Source organism: Mus pahari, chromosome 1, assembly GCF_900095145.1.
Source record: "Mus pahari chromosome 1, PAHARI_EIJ_v1.1, whole genome shotgun sequence".
In the NCBI taxonomy this organism is placed as follows: Eukaryota; Metazoa; Chordata; class Mammalia; order Rodentia; family Muridae; genus Mus; species Mus pahari.
In genome coordinates, this window is record NC_034590.1 from 105,081,072 (window position 1) to 105,103,898 (window position 22,827).

A 22,827-nucleotide genomic window follows, 5' to 3' on the forward strand; every position below is an offset into this window, starting at 1 on the left:
TTTTATAGTGATTTGAATATCTAATTGCCAACAATACACAGCTTCTCATGTATGTGCACCATTGTGTCACTGTGTTAGACACCCACCCTGTGTGCCCCTCTGTGGTCCACAGCACACACAAGAGACCTCTGCTTACCCTGAGACTCTCATTCAATAGATAACTGACTTCTCTCAGCAGCCTGAGCTCCGAAAGGCTCCTGCTTTGGGTGGAGGGCAGAAAGGAGGGGCTGTTAGATCAAGGTCATAGTCACTGTGGCTCAGCTACAAGATCCTTACACCCAGTCCCAACCCTTCTAGTCTGCCAGAGGCTGTCCTTTTGGGAAGGTGGCGCAATTCCCCAGGGATCAGTGAAGCTGAAATGTGACTTCCCTTTCCCCTTCTCCTAGGCCAGATTTCCTAGAACTAGAAACACTTGTTACACATAGGGGACTATGCCCCCAGTAAATGAGAGAAAAGCCTGTCAGACATTGGTGGAAACATCACTAAGGCCTGTATTTCTCTTGTCAAGGAAGGACTTCTTTGTCTCCTGTCCTCTTCTCTTCAGCCGAGAAGTTTTAGCCTTAGGATCGCAAAATAGCTGTTAGAACCCTAGGCACTTTGTCATATTCAGACAGGAAGTGAACAAAGGGCAAGGGAGGTTCTACGTCCTGATCCCTCCCCTCCCTCTTCCTCTGTGTCCTTCCCTCCCCTCCTCCTTTCTCCCTCTTCCTCTCTTTCCCCATAAGCACGCATGTGCTCACACTCACATTCCAGTTTAGCAGTTGTGGAGGGGCACGTGACTCGGAGAGAGTCAAGCATACGGTGGCCCCCAGTCACTATGAGTGCAGAGCGAACATGCCCCTCAACCGTCATCCTGTGGTCCCCTTTTCTTTTGCCCGTGAATCAGCACGGCCATCCAAACGCTGCCTGGCTGCACAGGAAGCTTCCAGGCTGCGGGGCCAGTCATGCGCCTGGGGAAGGTGTGATCCTTCCAAGGCTGAATTCCCGGACAAAGTTTAGCTGGCTCCTTCATCCTAACCCTCCCCTCTGCACACAGGCCCTAAGCAGGAGACCGTGAATGACTTCTGGAGGATGGTCTGGGAGCAAAGGTCAGCCACCATCGTCATGTTGACCAACCTGAAGGAGAGGAAGGAGGTAAGCGTCCTGCACTGATCCTGCAGTCTTTCCTTCTGGCCCCCACACTCACCAGAGACGCCTGACACTTCCTCTGCCTGGGCAGTTCTCATCTAACAGTGGAGGTGGCAAACAGCACTCAGGCCTTCCAGAACCCTGTGTTGAGTTTCTACACCTCACTGTCCTGATCCAACACTAAGGAATCAGAGGTCCCCTTCTTTGTCTGAGGATCATCATGGCCACCCGTGGCTCTAACCCCACTGGAGAGGGACAGATTTTAGAGTGAAAGGTGCCCAGTGTGGTTTGTGTGTGATAGGTCTGGCTGGCCTATCACACTGAACAGGTCTTTCCTAGACTAGAGAGATGGCCTCCAATAGGAGGCTCGTGGGAGACGTGAATGAATAGCTGAATCTGCAGCCTCAGCTGAGGATGAGAGGTACCCTTGCCTGGTCTCCTGACAAGGCAGACTCTGGTAGCCTCTGCAGAGCCTGTGTCCCCATTCCCATTGCCAGGAACTGGCCCAGATGCAGGCTGGAAGGGAGAGCAACAGCGCCCTGGGAGACTTGAAGCCTGGCAGGCTTGTTCACATGGAACTCTTTTTCCAAGGGAAAAGGGGAATTGGAAGCCTGGGGGAAGCTTTCTCAGGTGGAGAGACCCAACTGGTAGGCTGTGATTCTAGCATATTCCACTATGAAAGTCCAGCTTAGCTGAAGGTACCTGCCTACTGGGCTCCCAGGCAGGGCATCTCCCCATAGGTGGCACTAGCCTGGTCCTAACAGTACCCCATGTGCTGAGGACATGGCCAGGGCCTACAGGATTTGGGTGGAACAACCATTCTTGGGGCATGCAGGAGAACAAGGATGGGACTCACACAATAGGCAGCAGAGCACTCTTGTCCCTAGAGCACCTAACTGGTGGGCTCAACACCCAGCAGCCCAGGGAAAAGCCTCCAGTAGCCATTTCTAGTTTTCTGATCTATCAGAGAGAGGGTGGGCTTTGTTTTGTTGTTGAGACAACAACAGGGACAGATGGGGTCTGCTGCTTCTTACTTACTGCATGACGTCTACCCTTGTTGTCCTTTGTCACCTATGTTCAGAGTGACAGGAGCAAAACTTCGGTGGAGCTGTCACCAGAGCCATCCTGCCCTGTGAGGAGGGAACCCTGCTTCTGTCGATAGGGAGGCTGACCCTCACGAGAGCTCGTGGGTCTCTGTGATCAACTGCCCACAGAGTCCAGATCTCCCAGGGGTTGCTTAACCCTAAGCGGAGGCAGAGGAGACCTAAGAACTTCTGTCCCCCTGTGTCCTGGTGGTGTCATCCACGTCAATCTCTCCCTCCTAGAGCCTCCTGCTATATTTTTCTGACCCTGTGACTTGGGGCTGCCTGTTGGTTCTCTTCATTTCTCAAGAGAGTTCCTTTTCCTTGGTTGCTTGCTTTGTGGTCTCCATGATGTCCACATCCTGGGCAGAGCATTGCAAAACCCAGCTGGCATTTTTATGAACTAAGAGTGGGACAGCCAAGAGCTCACTGGAGCCTGAGACCCCTTTTCTATCTTTGCAAGAGTCGTTCAAGGAAGAATTGCTTGAGGGTCATCAGAGCCCCCAGAGGAACCATGACTCACCCAAACCAGACACTTTGAATGTCACTACAGGCCACACCCTGATGCCCTGTGACTGTAGGTCATCTTAGGCCAGGATACAGGGAGGGGTTGTGACAAGGATGCTGGTCTCCATGGTGGCAGGCACCTTTTACTTCAAGAGCACATCGATCCTGGAGAACTGGCCAGTTTGCTGTGCCTTTCACTGGCCATTTCTAGGACAAGCTCTGAGGGGCCTGGAAGGCTTGATAAATTTGAGAGATTTCTCCAAGGAAGATTGTGCGGCTCTTGTCCCTCTGTGGCGGGGGTGATCACCATTCCTTCATAGGCTGTGCTGATGAAACGCTTGCTGCCTGTTAAGCACTGGGGCTTCAGGAAACACAGGGTGCCTGGGGCTTGTCTTCTGTAAAGAGCTGCCTCGGTGGCCTGGCGCACCTCAGGGGTCCCCATGTTAGTGTGCCATACAGACTGGGTGGCTTGATCAAAAGGAGAACAGAGAACCGGACCCCAGGGGGATGCCTAGAGAAGGCATTCTCAAAGTGTGGAGGCAGGGTTCACTTGAGCCAGGTGGTTGTTAGGGTCAGGCTCCTTAACTCTAAAGTGGCTTCAGCATGCAAGGCCATGGCTGGCGTAATAGGATGTGAGAGATGAAGGGGTGAGCAAATGAGATATTACTATATGCTACCCTAAAGCCACTCTGGTTGGTCCATAGCCACATTTGCCACCTTGGAGGCTTCTCTTACCCCTTTATAAAATACACACTCATGCAGAGTCATGCTTCCAGCTCATGATACACGGACTGCTGACACAGGTTATGCGTGACCTTATGCAGACGGTGGGAGGCCATGTCCCGAACTGTGTCTTGACTATTCTCCTTCAATTGCTCTTCACAGGAGAAGTGCTACCAGTACTGGCCAGACCAGGGCTGTTGGACCTATGGCAACATCCGGGTGTGTGTAGAGGACTGCGTGGTCCTGGTGGATTACACCATCCGAAAGTTCTGCATCCATCCGGTACACATGAATGTCTCATTTGGCTTCTCGGGAGCGAGGTTGGGGGGAGGCTTTACAGTGAGGACAGCTGCCCCACCTCGACTCACTCATAGCATGGCAGGAACTCTCACAGAGGCTGTGGTCGCAGGGCTGGATCCTGGGACAGACTGTGACAGGGTTAGTGGATCAAGGACCTGAATCTGCAGAGTGCTGGATGCTTTGACGCCCAGTCACTGTCCTGGGCTCCCCAAAAGGTGGATGAGCCAGCTGGAGAGGTAGAGGATTCAATGGGGGTGGGGGACCTTCCCCACTGCACCAAGCAGGCACTGCACCACTGAGCTACACCTAGGTTCCAGCATGGTGTCTTTTACCCTTGCATTGTGAAACAAGATTGTTTGTGTGTTTGCATGCTCTTGTCTGCTTGTTTGAGACAAGGTCTCACTATGTGGTCCATGGAGGCCTGGAACTTCGTGTGTCGAGCATGCTGGCTTCAGACTTACAGAGATCCACCTGCCTCTGCCTCCCAAGCATTGGGATTAAAGATATGAGTCACCATGTCTGTTGACAGAATTGTTTTATGATGGTGTCAAAAATTAGGTTCGGACTCTCCCAGTATCTTCCATGCTCACTTCGAGGCAGCCTTCGATCAAAATGCTCGTGAACAAGGCAGAGGGAATGAAGACCGCAGAGACAGGCTGTTTTTATTAGGAATAAAAATGTAGAGCAATTGGTGTGATTACGTTGCAAAAATCTGAAAGAAGTGTCTAGAAGCCACTGCAGAAGGTTTTGAAAGGATGGACTGAGAGGTCTAGCCTAATGGTAGAGTATGTGCCTGAGGCATCCCAAAATTGTTGTCCCTTGCTGGGATACAGAGAATACACACACACACACACACACACACACACACACACACACACACACCTTACTTCTAAACACACTGGTATTGTCATCTTCCACCATCAGGAGCAGGAGAACCATGCATGTTGCAAAGGCTTGGAGAAATCTGTGAGGAGGGTCTGGAGGTCTCTAGTGTGTAGGCTGGGCCTTCATCCTTCCTTCCCACGCTGACTCTTTGAGACTTAAGCATGCTGGCAATGACACAGGTTGCCAGGAGTGAGGTGGGGCTGTGTAGATGGAGCAGGCAGGCCTGCCTTGCAGCCGGAGTGTGTGAGCATTAAGACTGGCTTTTGGGATACCTGGCGACTGGGGTCCTGGTCTGGTACAGCCAGCTGCAAAAGCCCTTTGCCAGCCAAGAGCCATGCATTGTCACATCTGGTATGGTACCCCTGCATTCCAGGGTTCTCTGTGTTTGCAGACGCCGACCTGGCATGAGCCCTACTGTCCTTCAGAAGGAGATGCTAAATGGTTCCACCTCCCACCTCTCACTTCCCCCTCATCCCTTACAGCAACTCCCGGACAGCTGCAAAGCCCCACGGCTGGTCTCACAGCTTCACTTCACCAGCTGGCCTGACTTCGGGGTGCCCTTTACCCCCATCGGCATGCTGAAGTTCCTGAAGAAAGTGAAGACTCTCAACCCCTCACATGCTGGGCCCATTGTGGTTCACTGTAGGTATGTCAGGGAGGGGCCAGCCACAGTGTAGGGAATAGCCAGTGGGGCAGTGGTGGGGTGGGCAGAGCTAGGGCTGGGTTTAATGAGGTTTTGCAGCAGCTATACTCAAAGTTGTGTGTGGAGACAGGAATTCTAGCCCCACTTGGTCTCTGGGATACCTGCCCCAGGGGTGTCTGGACATGTAAAACTCTTCAAGGCTGACAGGCCCAGGTTGATGGCTGACATGGGAACTCTGGGCAGGTCCACTTGACCTCTGCTTTACCTGGTACCTCAAGGATCACTCAGTTCCCATCCCAGGACGCGCGCGCACACACACACACACACACACACACACACACACACACACACACACACAACCTTCAGTGTCTCTAGTCCTAAGATAAATAACCAGAGCAGCAGTGCCCTCTAGTGGCTATGCATAGATTTGCTCTTTATTCTTCCAAGTTGCACCCTCCTTAATTTTGCCCTAGGCTGTGTCCTTTGTCCCCCAGGTTCAGGCATCTTCCCAGGCTTGCCATTTACTTCAGGGGAATGTGACTCACGAGGTGGCATCTTTCTCCTCCCTGAAGCGCGGGCGTGGGTCGGACTGGCACCTTCATTGTGATCGATGCCATGATGGACATGATTCACTCGGAACAGAAGGTTGACGTCTTTGAGTTTGTGTCTAGAATCCGCAATCAGCGCCCTCAGATGGTCCAGACGGATGTGAGTGGCACCTCTTCCTGCCCTGGCTTAAGCATCACAGAGCACTCAGATGCCTTCGCACCACTTCATGGGCCCATTTAAAAATATGTTTTGACTGTGTTTTGTTGTTGTTGTTGTTTTGCACCTGGTCGGTCATGTGGATTCACTCTACCACTGAGCTGTACTCTCAGCCATCCCTTTACTTCCTGAAACTCAGTCTTAGTGAGTAGCCCAGCCTGGTTTTGACCTGGCTCTGTAGCTTGGGCAACCCTTGAAAGTACCATCTTTATGTCTCAGCTTTCCAAATAACTGGAACTTTGAACCATTGCCACCAGGCCCCGCTTCTAGGTCTGGGTTTTGCTGTTATTGGTTTATTTATCTAAGTATATCTCAAATGCTTCATCCCATCCCTCCTCACAGAGTCCCTCCTCTCATTCCCCCTCCCCTTCACCTCTGGGGCCCTCCCAGGTCCGCCCTGCTACAATCCCCCCAACCCTGGTGCATCAAGTCTCTGCAGGATTAGGCACATCCTCTCCTGCTGGTCGGTTGGGTTTTAATAGGCAGGTGGCCACAGGCTATGAGCATGCCCATTGCCAGACCTGGTTTGCCTCCCACTCTGTCATTACCTCCCATGGAGTCTCAAAGACTGGTGACCCTGATTCTTAGCATGTTCATATGCCATGGTGGTGAGTCTAAGCAGCTGACATAGCCCCTGGAGCCCTCAGAGGTAGTGGCCATTACTGTCATCTTATTTTACCCTAGACGACCAGGCCACATGATCACTTATGGGCTCCTGCTCCTCGGCCTTGTCTTACCAGTGATGGGGCAGTCTTGAGTGGCACCCCCTGTCTCCCTACAGGTTCAGTATACATTCATCTACCAAGCCTTACTGGAATACTACCTCTATGGAGACACAGAGCTGGATGTGTCCTCCCTGGAGAGGCACCTGCAGACGCTCCATAGCACAGCCACCCATTTTGACAAGATTGGGTTGGAGGAAGAATTCAGGGTGAGTGCTGCAAAGTGATTTCCATGCCCTGAGGGGGGGTGGTGGTGGCTGAGGAGCCAAGGAAAATAGTGTCAGCTTAAACAAAGCCTCCTAAGCTCAGAAAGTTTGGTGGGTATCAGGTTGTGAGCTCCCGGGGAAGCTACACGTAGCATCACTTCATCTTCCAATGTCAAGGCAACGTCTGGAGGCAAACTTTCGAGCAGGTCTGCTGCAGGTCTGTCATGCTTGGCTCTAACGACATCCCTTGGCTGCAGAAACTGACCAACGTGCGGATCATGAAGGAGAACATGAGGACGGGCAACCTGCCTGCCAACATGAAGAAGGCCCGTGTCATCCAGATCATCCCATGTAAGGCAGTGGGCATGTGACCACCCACCTTCGTTCATCATGCTAGGGGCAAGCGACTCAGGGAGATCGGGAGCTGTGTCCGAAGCTAGGAAGAAAGGACTCCCTGAGGGCACTCTGAGAGATAGCCATGGACCCATAAGGGTCTCAAGTGGTACCTAGAATATAGCTCAAACAAAAGACACCAGAGCTTCTGTATAGGGAGGGTTCCCTGGGACCTAAAAAGCTTGCCTAAAAAGCTCACTAGTGCTCTCTGGAGGCCCCTTCTCCCTTACACAGTGAGGAGTGAGTTGCATGGCCAAGAATATATACATGAAAAGAACTAAATCAGACCAAAGGTGAATTCGACTGAGCCCTTGGGGCGGGGTTGGGGTGGGGGAGAACTTGCCTTGGGAATCTCATAACACTTGGCCTGAGGTAGAGTCAACTCTAGTCTGCCATTGAGGACCAGGATAACTGAGTCGAAGACCCACAGCCAGCAGGAACCGGTATCTGCTCCTGCCAGCAAGGCATGAAGAGCTATCTAGGCAAACCCAGCTGGAGAAGCCTGTGGGATGCTCAGGCTTGAAGAGAGGGCAGCTCATGTCTCACACTGCTTTTTCACGCCCCCCCATGGAGGCTTAGCAACTGCCCACCAAGTAAACGGGGCACCTCTTCTCCGGAAGCAGAGAGTTCTAGGCGGCTAGGCAATTCACCCCCAGCCTCCATTACTTGGTTCTCTGTGACCTCAGTGTCTCTCTTGGCAGCTGCAAGTCTTATGTGGTTACCCTATCCTTGTTTTTAACTGCATTGTTTTTAGTTCTTATATTTGGGGATACATTATACTGATGATTGGATAACAAAAGCGATAATTAGATTGTTTTCAGAGCTTCCCTGAACCACTTTATGAAGCTATTTGATAACTGAGGCTTCCCTAAGAGATGGCTTTATTAACATTCTTGGTCTGTGACTTAATTCCTTTTCCTGTTGCTATGATAAAATACGTTGCTCCCCCCCCCCCAAAAAAAAAAAAAAAACCAAACTAAGTCAGAGTTGAGTCTGGCTTGGAGTTCAAGGGCACAGTCCACTGTGGTGGGGAAGTCAAGGCAGGAGAGCTTGAAGCCCCTGGATCACATCACGTCCACAGTCAGGAAGCTGAGAGCAGTGAATGCAATGTGTGGGGCTGCTCAGCTCGCTTTTTCTGTTCTACACAGTCCAGGATTCCCTGGCCAGAGAATTGTCCGGCCCTCAATTAAGATGGGTCTTCACATCCATTAACGTAACCAGGCTAGTACCCCTCCCGTTTACCCAGAGGCCCATCTTCCTGTGAGTCTAGATCTTGTCAAGTTCACAATTACCCTGGACCACCCCAGTCTATAAGGCATGCTCATGTCTACACTAACAGAAAATCCTGCTTTGCAGATGACTTCAATCGGGTCATCCTGTCCATGAAAAGAGGGCAAGAGTTCACAGACTATATCAACGCATCCTTCATAGATGTATGTATCGCGGTCCTGTGTGTGTATGTTCATCGCAACATGGCTCCTTCCTGTGTAAATGTGTGCCCTTGAGTGTGAGCACTGCTTTCCACACAATCAGAAGCACTGCCCCGACACTTTTCTTGGCAGAATTGCTTTGCTTTTAAAGTAATTGATAGTGAGTCAAGTGTGGTGGTACACACCTGTAATCCCAGCTGTTGGGAATTAGGAGTCCAGAGCTAGCCTCAGCTACATAGGGACTTTGGGACCAGCCTTGTGCTACATGAGACCTTGCTTCGAAAAAGTCGCAATAAGGGAAAGATGACTTAGCAACTAAGAGCACTTGCTGCTCTTGCAGAGCACCTAGGTTTAATTCTCAGCACCCACATAGCGGCTCATAACTACTGGAATTCCAGTTTCAAAGGAACCAAAGCTCTCTTTTCGTCTCCACAGACACAAGGCACATAAATGGTGTACATACATACATACATACATACATGCAGGCAAGCACTCATACACACAAAATTAAAAAGCAAAAAAAAAAAAAAACTTTAAAAGGACAAAAAATAAATCAACAAATACTGAGCTTTGGAAGTGGGGCCTAGCCTGCTGAATAATTGTTTGCTTTCACATGACAATGGAAAGCTCCTCTACATTTGCATATTGTGACACCACAGTTTTATGTGAAGAGCACATGTTGGCTCTTGAGTGATGTCTGTGACTTGAACCCATATCGACTGGGCAATTATCTGTCTGGCACATGGCTAGATCCAGTCTCCATGTACAGTGGAGTTGGCAAAGGAAGAGACGGGAGAGAACTTGTGAGCATCTGGCTATTAGCACTTCTGTCTGCACTGGAGTGAACCAGTGGATGGGTTGAGACCAGAGGCTCCTGCTCTAGCTTCACCCTCAGGCCCTCTGCACCACTGAGATAGGAGTCTAGCTGGGATACAGAGCCCATGAGAACCAAGGCCACTGAGTGCTGTCCTGGTAACCTTGGGCCTCTAATAGCTCTTAGAGATGACTTCAGCTACTGAGGCGGGATCTATAGAGGAGCACCCTGATAAAAAGGCAGTTCCTGCTTTGTGAGTATATCCTTGGGCTGTGGCATGCACCTGTGACAGCAGACCTCTGTCCAGGCCACCTAGGGCATGCACCCGTGACAGCAGGCCTCCGTTCAGGCTATGGAACATTGGAATTGCCTAGGACTGTCCTGAGTGCCTGTGGAGATGGAGGCTCTGGTGACGAGTAGCCCTCCCCTAACCTCTGCTTCCCTCAAGGGCTACAGGCAGAAGGACTACTTCATGGCCACACAAGGGCCTCTGGCTCACACAGTTGAGGACTTCTGGAGGATGGTATGGGAGTGGAAGTCACACACAATCGTCATGCTGACAGAGGTGCAGGAGCGGGAGCAGGTGAGCAGGCTGGGGCAGGGGCCCCTTGTGTGCTGGGTGTATAAGAGGCAGGTAGCTAACGGTGTGGTGCCTCAGCAGTGTGGGACCTGAGAACAGATGGGCAAGGCCAAGCTGGGAGGCCTGAGGAAGAAGAGAAGGAGGAGGGAGGTTGGAATGATTCAGATCTTACTCCATCTTTGCTTCAGATGGGTGGAAGGGTGGTTGGCCCAAAATCGTCTTCGACTTGGCTATCTTCACTCTGCCTCTATGTTCCACCACTTTTTAAATGTCAAGGTCACAGCCTGTGAATGCAACGGGCTGTTGCTTACTTTTAGCAAGATGTAAAGGCAGACATTGATCTATGCCCCTGGTTGCTGTCCTAATGAATGAATTAGAAGACTTCCACATTTCCGTTTATCCCAGAGATCCACCCATGCCCTAGTAACGTCACACACCCAGAAAAGTGTGCGTTACCAGTACAGAGCTTCTCTCTCAGTGCTGCCCCAAGACATGGCCACAGCCCTGAATCTTTGTTTTGGTTTCTTTGCTTTAAAAAACAAAACTTTATGGAGCTGTGCTTCACCCAAAAAGCATCCCTAAATTCTTAGGATTTAGTGTGTTCATAGCATTGGGCAAATATGTCTTCTGTCTAACTCCAAATCGTGGTCACCACCTCAAAACGAAATTCTGTTCCATTAGCAGTCCCCACATCCCCTCCCCTCCTGGCCCCAGACAGTCGATCATCAGCTTCCTGACTCTGACTTGATTTTCTGGACACTGGAGTAAATGTAGTTGCACAGCGTGTGCTGTTTTGGGAGGGAATCCCTATTTATCATCATGTGCTCCCGTTTGTAGCATAAACCTGGAGTTTCTTCTTTTCCTTAACAACTTAGCATATGTAAACAATGTATCTTGGCCACACCCCCTCCCACCATCCCCCCCCCTTCCCTCAGGTACCTTGGAGCGCATCCCCTTCTCCTCTCCTTTCCTTTTTCCTTGTAACCCACTCAGTCTGGATTAGTGCTGCCTGTGAGAATGTTGACTGGTTTTCTTAGCTTGCTCTTGAGTGGGTCTAGAGCCAGTTCTGTGGCTTCAGTGAGTTCACTGACCACAGTGGCCACATGTCGGGAAGGCCCTCCTCCCCATCTTCTGCCTCTTCTATTTCTGCCCCAACTTTCCTGAGCCTTCGTGAGGCTGGGACGGGGCCAGAGGTTGATAGAGATGTCCCATTTAGGGCTGAGCACTGGTTGCAGACTTCGTCCTTGTTGTTGTTGTTCACATTATTCCACTGTGTGATTGGTTGTGCAATTTGCACTTCCCAGTTCATCAGCTGATGGACACTTGTGCTGTTTCCACTCTGCTGCTGTGGACATCTGGTTTTGTGCAGGAATAACTTCTGTGTTCCTCGACTACATACCTACGCGTGAAATCGCTTTCTTATGATCACTACTCTATAATATAAACTCCAAATCACAAACTTTGATCATTCAATACTTTAAAGATTTTTAAAAAATTATGCACTTGTATAGCCAGGCGTGGTGGCACACACCTTTAATCCCAGCTCTTGGGAGGCAGAGGCAGGCAAATTTCTAAGTTCAAGGCCAGCCTGGTCTACAAAGAGAGTTCCAGGACAGCCAGGGCTACACAAAGAAACCCTGTCTCAAAAAAACAAAACAAAACAAAACAAAAAAATTATGCACTTGCAGGGGGTGCACAGGGGTGCAGCTGCACATGAAGACCAGAAGAAGGAGCCAGAGCCCCTAGAGCTGGAGCTGTAGGCAACTGACAATTGTGTGATATGGGTGCTGAGAACCAAATTCTGGTCCTCAGAAGAAAAGCAGTGCCTGCTCTTAGCCTCTTAGCCTCTGCTGTTCCACCCCCATTACAGCCCCAGTTTCAGCACTCAGGGGCTCTGGTTTCTCCACATTCTTGACAACACTACTGTTCTGCCCTCTTGACTAAAGCTCTCCTAGTGGATAACATTATTTGTTTTGTTGAGGGGGGAGCATTAAATCAGCTGAACATGGTACATGAACCTATAGCACTTGGGAAGAGGCAGCAGGAGGGTTGGGGAGTTTCTCTTATCCTCCTCTAAGAGGTAAGCTCAAGGCCAGGTTATAAAACCCCAGAGGGGGCACCTTTAAGTCATATGTATTTGTGGCCGGAGAAATGGCTCAGAGGTTAGGAGTGCAGGTGCTCCTGTAGAGGACCTGAGTTCAATTCCCAGCACCCACATGACAGCTCACAACTGTCTGTATCTCCAATTCCAGGGGATCCCTGGCACCAGGCATGCAGATGGTACACACACACACACTCACACACACACACACACACACATACACACGCAGGCAAAATACCCATACACATAAAATAAATAAATCTGAAAAAAAAAATCATATATTCACACCTAAAGAAACAGATACCTTATTTTACTTGTGTTGCAACTTTATATAAAGATTTCCATTGTATGCAGTCTTCTAGGACGTGGTGTTTCTAGACAGAATAGTGGATTCGTTGTTTCTCTGTGCTTATGTCTGTGACTCAGCCCCCTTACCACTGTACTCCTCTCCACAGAACCACACATCCTGCATTCACTTCTTCAGCCCTTTTTCCACCCTTGACCGTGGTGCCCATTCCATCCCGTTGTGTGATAAGCACTGATGACAGGCTCTGGCTGCCAGAGGTTAGCAGGTGCCAAGTAGACAAAGTGTCAGATTGCAGAGTTTGTCCAAGAGTGAGGATTCCTGGTGGCTGTCCAACGTGGCCTTTAAAATGAATATCAGCAACGAATAAGACATACTCATCGGTCTGCCTAGAGTTCCCCAGGCACCCTGATCCTTATTAAGGGGGTGTTAATTTAGCTTTCTGTGGCCTTGATTGGCATTTCTCTCATTCCTACAAGGTGAAACATCACACTACATACCCATGGATGTCTTCTTTCTTGTATAAAATACTTTCCCTTGCTCTTTCCCCATGGCCTTTCTCACTGCTGTGATAAAATACCAAACAAGAACAGCTTAAGAAAGGAAGAGTTTATTTTGGCTTGTGATTTGAGAGTAAGTCTGTTGTGGCAGCCAGAGCCCAGGGCGTCTGGTCACATGGCATCAGCAGTCGAGAGGCATACAGCTGGTTACATGTGATCTACTCACTTCCTCCTATTTGTCCACTCCAGGACTTCAGCCCAAGGAATGGTGTCACCGGCAGTCAATGTATGTCTCCCTGTCCCTTGAATCTCTCTGGAAACCCTGAGAACAGGCTAGGTATATCTCTGAAGCGATTCTAAATCCCATTAATGTGTCAATCAAGATTAACCAACAAGCATCAAGCGCCTGTTTCTCTACTGAGCTCTTTGTTTCTTCTTGTTGCTTTAAGAGTTCTTTACATATGGTGGATACTCATCCTGGGATGGGTGGCTAACATCTTACTGTAGTTAGCAGGCTCCATTTTCCTCTTTGGCTGATGGCTACTGATGAAGCAAAGAAATATCATTGCAGTCTGATATTTCTATCCTTTGCCTCAGGGATGCCCCAGGTGTTTGTTGTTTGTTTGTTTTTGTTTGGTTTGGTTTTTCAAGACAGGGTTTCTCTGTATAGCCCTGGCTGTCCTGGAACCCACTCTGTAGACCAGGTGGGCCTTGAACTCAGAAATCTGCCTGCCCCTGCCTCCCAAGTGCTGGGATTAAAGGCGTGAGCCACCACGCCTGTCCTGATGCTCTAGTCTTTTATTCCTTCTTTTATTAGTAAGACTCAAAAAGTGTTCTTCAAAGTAAAAGAATATTCAAAGACGAGATTGCAATATAGGGTAGTGAGGTTTGTTTACTGGCCCGATTCTAGGAGAAGCTGAGGCGTTTATGTCAACCTTGCATAGTGACTCTGAGATTCGACTTCATCCTCCAGTTCCATCCATTGAATAACTTCCTTTCTCTCACGGATCAACAAAATTCAGGGTCTTCCCAGGTCTGTTCTCTGCTCATGGTCAACAGATACAGGATTTATATCCACGTTCACATAAGATTTTCTGGTCATGTGAAATCGCCCTACATCAACTCTGCAGCAACCAAACATTTTCTTTTTTTCCTCCTAGGATAAATGCTACCAGTATTGGCCAACAGAGGGCTCAGTGACTCATGGAGATATAACTATAGAGATAAAGAGTGACACCCTGTCTGAAGCAATCAGCATACGAGACTTTCTGGTTACTTTCAAACAGGTATTATCTCTGTGATCCCCCAAACTCTAGTGAACCTGAAGCATTGTCCCTTGGAATGTATTTACTTATATATCAAGGTGGGCCCTGAACTTGTCACCACCCATCCAAGTCCCAGGGAACTGTGAGAGAGAGGCCAGTGGAGCATCTGGTGGTAGGCGTCCTATGAATTCTGGCTTCTGTGGCCACGTGCCTCCTGCTGGATTATAAGTTTGATAGCAAAGAGGTCATTTCCTAGGTCTTGCAATCACTGGGGAGAGTGACCTTAGCTGAGGGTGGAGAAATAACGGATCTGAAGGGAGGTAGAGAGGCCTCCTGGACCCCTTCCAGAACCTCTCACTGTCCCTGTCCACACTGGGCCTTGACCTCTGACCACCACACAAAGTCTGGGCTGTCTGGCTCAGTAAGAGATAGAAGAGCTCACAAGCTGGATCAATTCTGAGCTGAAGATAGTCATTTCACGAAGCTATTACTTGTTTCCTCCTGGCCAGCAGTGGACTGCCTGAGCCACTGGGCTTACTTATAGCCCCTGATGGGAACTAAGAGCCTAACTTCCCAAGAAATGTGAGTCTTATTTTTGAATAAAGCCACCAAGACTCCTAAAAGGGTTGGGCAGAGCCTAATGGAGGTCCAGAAGGAAGCAGAGTCACTAGCCAGGCCCCTGCACTGTCTAGGAGGGACTTCGAGACCCAGAAGGACCCATGGGCAAGGCAAGCAGATTCCTGGCAGGATGTGGGCAGTCTTCTGAGTCTCCTTTTCCATCTGCAGCCCCTGGCCCGCCAGGAAGAGCAGGTCCGCATGGTGAGACAATTCCATTTCCATGGCTGGCCTGAGGTTGGAATCCCCGCTGAGGGCAAAGGCATGATTGACCTGATTGCAGCAGTGCAGAAGCAGCAGCAGCAGACAGGCAACCACCCCATCACCGTGCACTGCAGGTGAGCTGCCCCTCCCTCACGGGGCCCTGACCTGGTGGGACAGCAAAAGCAGGCCAGATGTTTCTGGAGACCTACTCTGCAGCTAGGGAGAGCTGGATAGCACCTCTGGGGCGGATCGCTTACCTAGACTGAGTGTCATCTTCCCTTTCACACACACACACACACACACACACACACACACACACACACAAAACTTCACAGATGGACACAAGAGTCATTTCATTACTCATGATGCAGAATGCACATACATTCAAGCAGGAGCCAGAGTAGACACAGGGGACAATATCCTGTTGAAGTCACACAAACCTCCCAGGCAAAGCTCTGAACCTCGGTTTAGCTGTGTTCACTCTGAAAGGCAGCTCTGACACTGGCTGCCCCTCCCCATATTGCCCACCCTCTCTCCTAGCTTTGGAAGCATTCAATGCAGCGCAACAAAAGCACAGAATGGAATACGAGGACCTCACAAAAACAGGTCTAGCCTGGAATCTCTCTCTCTCTCTCTGTGTGTGTGTGTGTGTGTGTGTGTGTGTGTGTGTGTGTGTGATTATGAGATTACATAAATGTAACCCACAAAGATCAGTGGTCAGGCTCAGGTGTCGCTCTTCAGGTGTAAGCCATTCACTGAGTTCCATCTTTGTTGATGAAGCTATGCTGGGTAGCCAGGGAGCTCCAGGGATACTCCACTGCTCTGTCCCTGGGATTACAAGCACTCACTACCGTGCCCGGCTTTTAAAAGAAGTATCTGGGACTTGAAACTCAAGTCCTCATGTGTGCACAGCAAGTACTGTACCGACTGAGCCTTCTCCCAGACCCCAGTCTGAAATCTCTAAAGGAAACCTGTTCCAACACTCATGCACCCAGTCAGCCTCAAGGGTAGAGACATGTTCAAGGTGTCCCTGGAGACACCAACAACCAGGCTCAAGGCAAGAAGCATGTGGAGAAAGAGTGAATGTATGACAGATGTACAGTTCCCCTCCATCCCTGGCTCTGCAGGTCTACATGATGGTGCTTCATCCCTACATGATTCTAACTGCCTCAGCAATCCTGTTCATGCTTGCCAAACCCTGGTGAGCAGCAGTTTAGAATGCTTTTATTCTTGGGTGATTCTCAGTAGCTGCCGGCCGAGCTGTGGCTGTTTCATTTCCTGAACATTTGACTCCCGCCTTGGAACACACTTTATTTTTACCCACTATCCCATCCCTTGTGTCTATGGAGCCCCTGTTTAATAAGAGAGATGGACACTCTCCCTGTGTGGATAACCCACCTAGTGTAGTCCATGCCAGGCCAGTAGGTGGCGCTCACATCTTTGTTTTCAGTCTCGGAAGCCTTTCCAGAGTTCCCTGAGAATGAACTAGAAAAGAGTTGAGCAGCTCGTTGTTCTGCAAAGCAGGAGATGAGTTCTGCAAGCCTGGGGCACCAGGTGGTAGTCATGGGAATGAACCACAATAATAGGTCCTGAACTTCAGAGTAGACCCATTCGTAGAGATTTCAATAGATCCAAGGACAGCTGTGCCCTCCAGAGGATACTAGAAAAGGCTGACCTCATGTCTCCTTTAGCCTCTCCCAGCCCTCTCTGTGAGGCTGAGATCAGGCCAAATGCCATCTTCAGGAGAACCCACTATTCCTAGCAGAGAGCACCTTACGATGCTATCCCCAAACTGTAGCCTTGATGTGTCAATACCCCAAAATCCAGGCTTTGGCACTTGCCAGGGTCTCTTCTCCCTATACCTAAAAGAAAAGCTTGCATCTCTAATGCATTGTAGGAAATGCTGAACTGATGGTCAGTCAGGGATTCATACTATCCGTAGCCACTCCCTCAAAGCACCTAAGCAGTCCCCATCCATTTTTAATGGCCACAGAGAAGGAAGCAGCGTTCTGCTTGCTGGATCTTGCTGTATTATGTATGTAAGTGATCTTTTAAGTTACAGTCGAGGGGGTTGGGAGATGGCTCAGTCAACATAGTGTTTTGCTCTATGATCATCTTTATCCACATAAAAAGCCGGATGCAGTAATGCACGTCTGTAATCTTTGGTGCAAGTTAGGCACAGACAAACCCGTCCCTGGGGGCCTGGTAACCAGCCAGCCGAGCCAAGACAGTGAGCTCTAGATGCAGCGAAAGAGCCTATCAAAAAAAGAAAATGCAAAGCGATAAGGAAAGGCAACACACATAGACCTCTGGCCTCTACATGCACACAGACGCACGTACATGTACAGGCATACGAAGATACACAGCACCACGCACAAAGATGCAGGCAGACATGGGTGCCTTTCAGTGACTGAGACTTCAGTTCTCCCCTGGGGTCGGGGACTAAGTGTCCAGGTCTCCTCCCCATGTGTGTCTTGCTTGCTTTGCCTTCACTAAGCGTCTTCCCTCCACAGCGCGGGAGCAGGGCGGACAGGTACATTCATAGCACTCAGTAACATTTTGGAACGAGTGAAAGCCGAGGGACTCCTAGACGTGTTTCAAGCTGTGAAGAGCTTAAGACTTCAGAGACCACACATGGTGCAAACCCTGGTAAGAATCTGATCGGTCTGATGTTCCAGAAGAGTCGAGAATTGTTTCATGTGTTTGATGTCTGTTTCATTAAAAGGAGCACCCGGTGTAACGGAGGGCTGGGAGGGTTCTTGTCCCAGAGTGCCTGACCCAGCTGCAGGCTTTCACAGTTTAAGCCCTCCCCTGGTCTTAAGGGGAGTCTTGCCAGCAAGACTCAAGAGGAGGAGCTGGTGCACAAATTGTATTTCCATTTAAAAACACGGTTACAGAGTTCAAAAGCAGCCCTGAAGTTCAAAGCCCGGATGCTTGTTACTTTCTGTGTTCCACCCTAGTGCTTGGTCTGTTTGCCTTTGGAAGGCCTCCCTCAACCTCAAGGCTCCTCCAAGGGTCTCGTCTGGGGGAGGGGGGTGTCTCCTTACATCCAATTGCTCTACATTTTCTTTCATTAGCCAGCTCACACTTCCTGGTTAGAGAGAGAGAGAGTCTGCACTGAATTTCAAAATGTTTTATGTTGAAGGGGCAAGTGCAGTCTTAAAGGCTGAATCCATCATTTCCCAGGCCTCCTAATGAGGACCTCTCTCCCACCTGCTCGGTCTTTACACACTCTTGACAGGAGGCCTGACCCATGTGCAAGACAGGTGGGCTGTGGCAGTGACAGTGGAAAGGCTCCACGTGAACCTAAGACCTTGCAAATCCTAATGACATCTATATTAATATGAAAGCATGTGATTTTCATCTGAATAACAGTTATAAATTAGGCAGTGTGAGCTTTACCCTTCAGTGTTAGAACCCTGAAAGTTTCTTTTTCTCCACTTCAGAAAGTTTCCATCCAGGTGTGGTGGTACACGCCTTTAATCCCAATACTTGGGAGGTAGAGGTGGGAAGGTCTAGAGTTTGAGGTCATCCTAGGCTACAGTAGGAATTCAGGCTAGGATGAGCAACATGAGACCCTCTTAAAGCAGAAAACATCTCTCTCTCTCTCTCTCTCTCTCTCTCTCTCTCTCTCTCTCTCTCACACACACACACACACACACACACACACACACGTTTCCTGACCTTGGGAGATAGCTCTGTTGATTAAAAAACAACAACAACAACAACAAAAAAACAAAACACTTGAGTTTCATTCCTGCCGAGAGCACACACACACACACTCACACACACATACTAACGGACCCGATGGCATGTATTTGTGATCCTTCACCTGGGGAGTAGAGACGGGCTTCCTGATGCTCAGAAGCAGCCAGCCTAACCTACTTGGCAATTTCTGGGCCAATGAGAAATGCCATCTCCAAAAATCAAGCAGACAGTGCCTGAGGAAGGACGCCCGAGGTTACCCTCTGTCCTCCACATGCAAGCTAACACATGTGTACCTGCACACATGCAAATGTGCACACTGGTATGCACACATACACAAAAATATTTTCCAATGTCAAAATGAAAAGCAGAGTTGTTTTCCTAAGACCATTCTGAAAATACACTAGTGTGAACCTGACATTTGATGTTTTCTGCATGGACAAACAGCTTGGTTTAGAACATGTCTCGTGCCTAAAAGTCCTGTTATATAACAGAAACTGATGTGTGGAAGGGAGCCACAGGCTTTGATGCATCAACAGACTGACTGACAACTGGGATTCTAGCACATCTTCTGATTACATGCATCAAGTATGTGTGAAGCAGCTTAGCATTAATATATTATTAATACACTCTTGTTCTCTTTTCAGGAGCAATATGAATTCTGCTACAAAGTGGTACAAGATTTTATCGATATATTTTCAGATTATGCTAATTTCAAATGAAGATTCCTGCCTTAAAATATTTTTTAATTTAATGGTCAGTATATTTTGTAAAAAAAAAAAAAAAGAGATCATGTTAATTTATTTCCTAGTGGATATTAATATCCTTCCTAATTCCTTTGTATATATTTTGTTATGTTCTAAAGGCTACCTGCTGTAAGGTTATTAAATTGTAAATGTCCTTTTTAAAAATTGGAATAACATGTTAAGGTCAAATACTATCTGGAAAGATATATATTTCTGCTAACATCAGTCAGTATCTTAGTTCTATTAGATTCATGTTATGTGGTGTCCCACATCAGGTGTCACATGGTGTCACACATCATGCATCTGTAAATGTAGTTCTTAACATGTCAAATGTGTTTGTGAAAAGACACTAACCCCTGAAACCCCTTGTGGAGAAACCAGCAGAGGACTCCGAGTCAGATCAAATTTACTCTCCCCGCCAACTGTGGCACCCAGGGCATCGGAATGTGGCAAACAGTGTACATGGGGGCTTTGGTAAAATCCTGGGTCTCAGCCATGTGGTCCATCCTTACATTTGAAAGATCAGAGTGGGGCCAAACATGGCAGTGCATCACTGTACTGCTAGCAATTGAGGGGCTGAGGCAAAAGGATTTGGTTCAGGCCAGGCCAGGCCAGCTTGGGCTATAGTGAGATTCTGTAAAACAACAAACAAACAAACAAACAAAAGCCCAGAGGGTTTTGTAACCTAAATCCAGGTCTCAGATGTACAAGGGTAGACGGTGGTGACTCTCCTATGAGTTTTAAAAGGCATTTATTTATGAGAGGCTGTGTAGTGCCACTGCAGACTTGACAAGGACTTGTGTTGTACCAGGCCATCTATTCTCACAGTATCTTCCAAACTAGCCATCCGAGCTGTGTTCCTGGAACCACTTGCTGTCTGTCTGCCTGTGCGCCTGGCTCAGAATCCACCCAAGCTCATTCCCAATGGCCTGCCCACTGGCACAGCTGCCTGTACTGACCCTAATTGGGTCTACAGGCTCAATCCTCCCTCCCACATTGAAATGAATTGTCTTACACTTACACACACACGCACACGCACACGCACACACACACACATATACACACACACGGGCACAAACGGTAAAATGGCCACAAACTGTTGCACTGTCAATTTGCTGACCACCATTTTGGTGTCATATTTTCTTTGTAAAAAGTTAAGATGGTTTGTAAGAAAAGAATTCTTAAAAATCTAGATTTGTACAGTTTTTTTTTTAATGTCCCACCTCTTGGTGTTTAATTTAAAAAAATGAGAGGGGTGGGGAGATCCTAATCTGAAGTCTTACTTACCTTTGGTGGAAAGGCTGCTGAGACCTCTGAGTTCAGGTGGCAGTGACAGGCGCACTGTCTGAGGGGGTAGGTTAGAAGGAGGGAGGGGGGGAGGATGAATGTAGAAACATTGACTTCAATAAAAATGGTCTTCCTATGGCATTTAGAGACCTAGCAAATGAGCACAATGTAAAAAAAGAAAAAAAAAGACATCTGGTCTAACTCATTGAAGGCTTTGAACACAGTTTGGGTACTTTTTTTTTAACTTTTTAAAAGAGAAATGAAAATACAAAAAGACCTTATCTGTAATCTCCATGGAGGACTGATCATGCTTGCCTATTGCACAGTTTGTCCTTGTTCGTGTACAGGAGACAACCCCAGGGTCCGTCACTGTTTCATCCAGGTGAACGGGTCACCATGCTTCTCTCAGGCCCTGCAGCTCTGAGTTCCATCCAGAGGCACAAGCTGGCACCCAGCATGCAGGGTGAAAGCAGGCAGTGGCCACTGTCACCACCACCAGCTGCAGCTAAGGCTGGCTGCCTGTGCTTTGTGCGACCTCCCCTGCTCTGAGGAGCACAGGCAGAAGATGGAAGAGTGAGGAGCTTTCCCTGGCCAGTGGGACAGAGGGCAGTAAGCCCACTAGTACAAAGGTGACCTCACACTGGTCCCAGCCAAAGTCTAGCCATGCACCTTGGCACCCCCAACTTAGTTACTGGTCCTTGGAATCCCAGGCATCTCTTGTATCAAGAAATGCCTTAGGGTAGGTAGATCTTTTCAGATGTCTAGAAAAGTATTCTAAGGTGTGTTTTTCCTCACCTCTGGGCTGCCCTGGGTTCTCCTGCAGGCAGAGACACTGTTTCTAAACAGCTTGTCTCATTCCAGAGAAAAACAGAAGCCACGCTCCTGTGGGCACAGTTGGGGCAGCACTTGTACTTTGGATGGGCCAGTCCCTCTAGTCTCTTGTCTAAGGCCATAGCCAAATTCAGCCTCCCTAAGACACAGAGCCTCTGTGTGCAAGGGGCCTCCTAAGGGAGAAGGGGGTCTCAGCATCTTCTCTGTGTACCTGGCATGTCCTTTTCTTCTTCCTTCAGTCAAAGAAGCTGCGGTGTTTATGACACAACAACCTTCTAGTTCTGTTGCATGTGGTTGTGCTCAATGCCAAACAGTAATCAGAGCTGAGCGTTCTGATCAGGTGCGTCCCTCGGTCACTGTGTGACTTGCTTTACTTCTCTCCATGGGCTAGATGAACGAGGAATGCACACCTGTGTTTTCCAAGGTATTTTTATGTGTTTTTAAAACCTTTTTAAATGAGCCTGATACCTGTGTTTCAGCATTTGGCCACATTGTTGGTTTTTGTTTTCATGTATATTTACTGATATATTTTCATTTGTAACCAAGTCATGTTTAATTTATGTGCAATCTTTATAATATGTGTGTCATGGTTCCAACTCTCATATATTATTCCTTGATCACATTTATCGTTTGATCTTGCTCTGATTATGCCAGTGAATGTTGCTGAATTCTTGAGACATGTGAACTGCAAGATCAAAAACATCCGGATTTGAGAATAAACCTCTGACTACCAGCCTGTGCTTCTGTCTTCACATATAAGTGTGTGTGTGTGTGTGTGCATGCATGCGCATGCACTCGTGCGCTGCACAAGTGTGTGCAGAAACATGTGGAGGCCATAGGACAATGTTGAGTGTCATCTTTAGGAATACTGCCCACCCTCTTTAAGAAAGGGATTTTCACTGGCCTGCAGCTGACCAACTAAAGGCTGGCCAGCCAGTGAGCACCAGAGATTTTTCTTATCTGAACTCCCCAGTGGTAGGATTACAGAAGTGTGACACTATACCCATGTTCTTTATGTGGATTTGGGAGACTGAACTTGGTCCTCATGCTCACAAGCCAACGGCTTTACCAAACGAACTATCCCAACCCCA

The 22,827-nt window shown here is 48.6% G+C and overlaps 1 protein-coding gene across 2 annotated transcripts in view; it reads left to right on the top strand.

Annotated features, from left to right (window-relative positions):
• Positions 1-20,800, top strand: part of Ptpre (protein tyrosine phosphatase receptor type E) — a 143,736-nt gene extending 122,936 nt beyond the window's left edge. For both annotated transcript variants that reach the window (XM_021221436.2, XM_021221444.2), the window contains 12 exons: positions 1,037-1,134; positions 3,603-3,722; positions 5,108-5,271; positions 5,841-5,976; positions 6,815-6,964; positions 7,219-7,312; positions 8,711-8,787; positions 10,047-10,181; positions 14,244-14,369; positions 15,135-15,301; positions 17,681-17,816; positions 19,520-20,800. In XM_021221436.2, coding sequence (XP_021077095.1) covers positions 1,037-1,134; positions 3,603-3,722; positions 5,108-5,271; positions 5,841-5,976; positions 6,815-6,964; positions 7,219-7,312; positions 8,711-8,787; positions 10,047-10,181; positions 14,244-14,369; positions 15,135-15,301; positions 17,681-17,816; positions 19,520-19,594 — 1,478 coding nt within the window. In that variant the 3' untranslated portion in view covers positions 19,595-20,800. The remainder of the gene's footprint in view (positions 1-1,036; positions 1,135-3,602; positions 3,723-5,107; positions 5,272-5,840; positions 5,977-6,814; positions 6,965-7,218; positions 7,313-8,710; positions 8,788-10,046; positions 10,182-14,243; positions 14,370-15,134; positions 15,302-17,680; positions 17,817-19,519) is intronic.
• Positions 20,801-22,827: the final 2,027 nt, after the last annotated feature.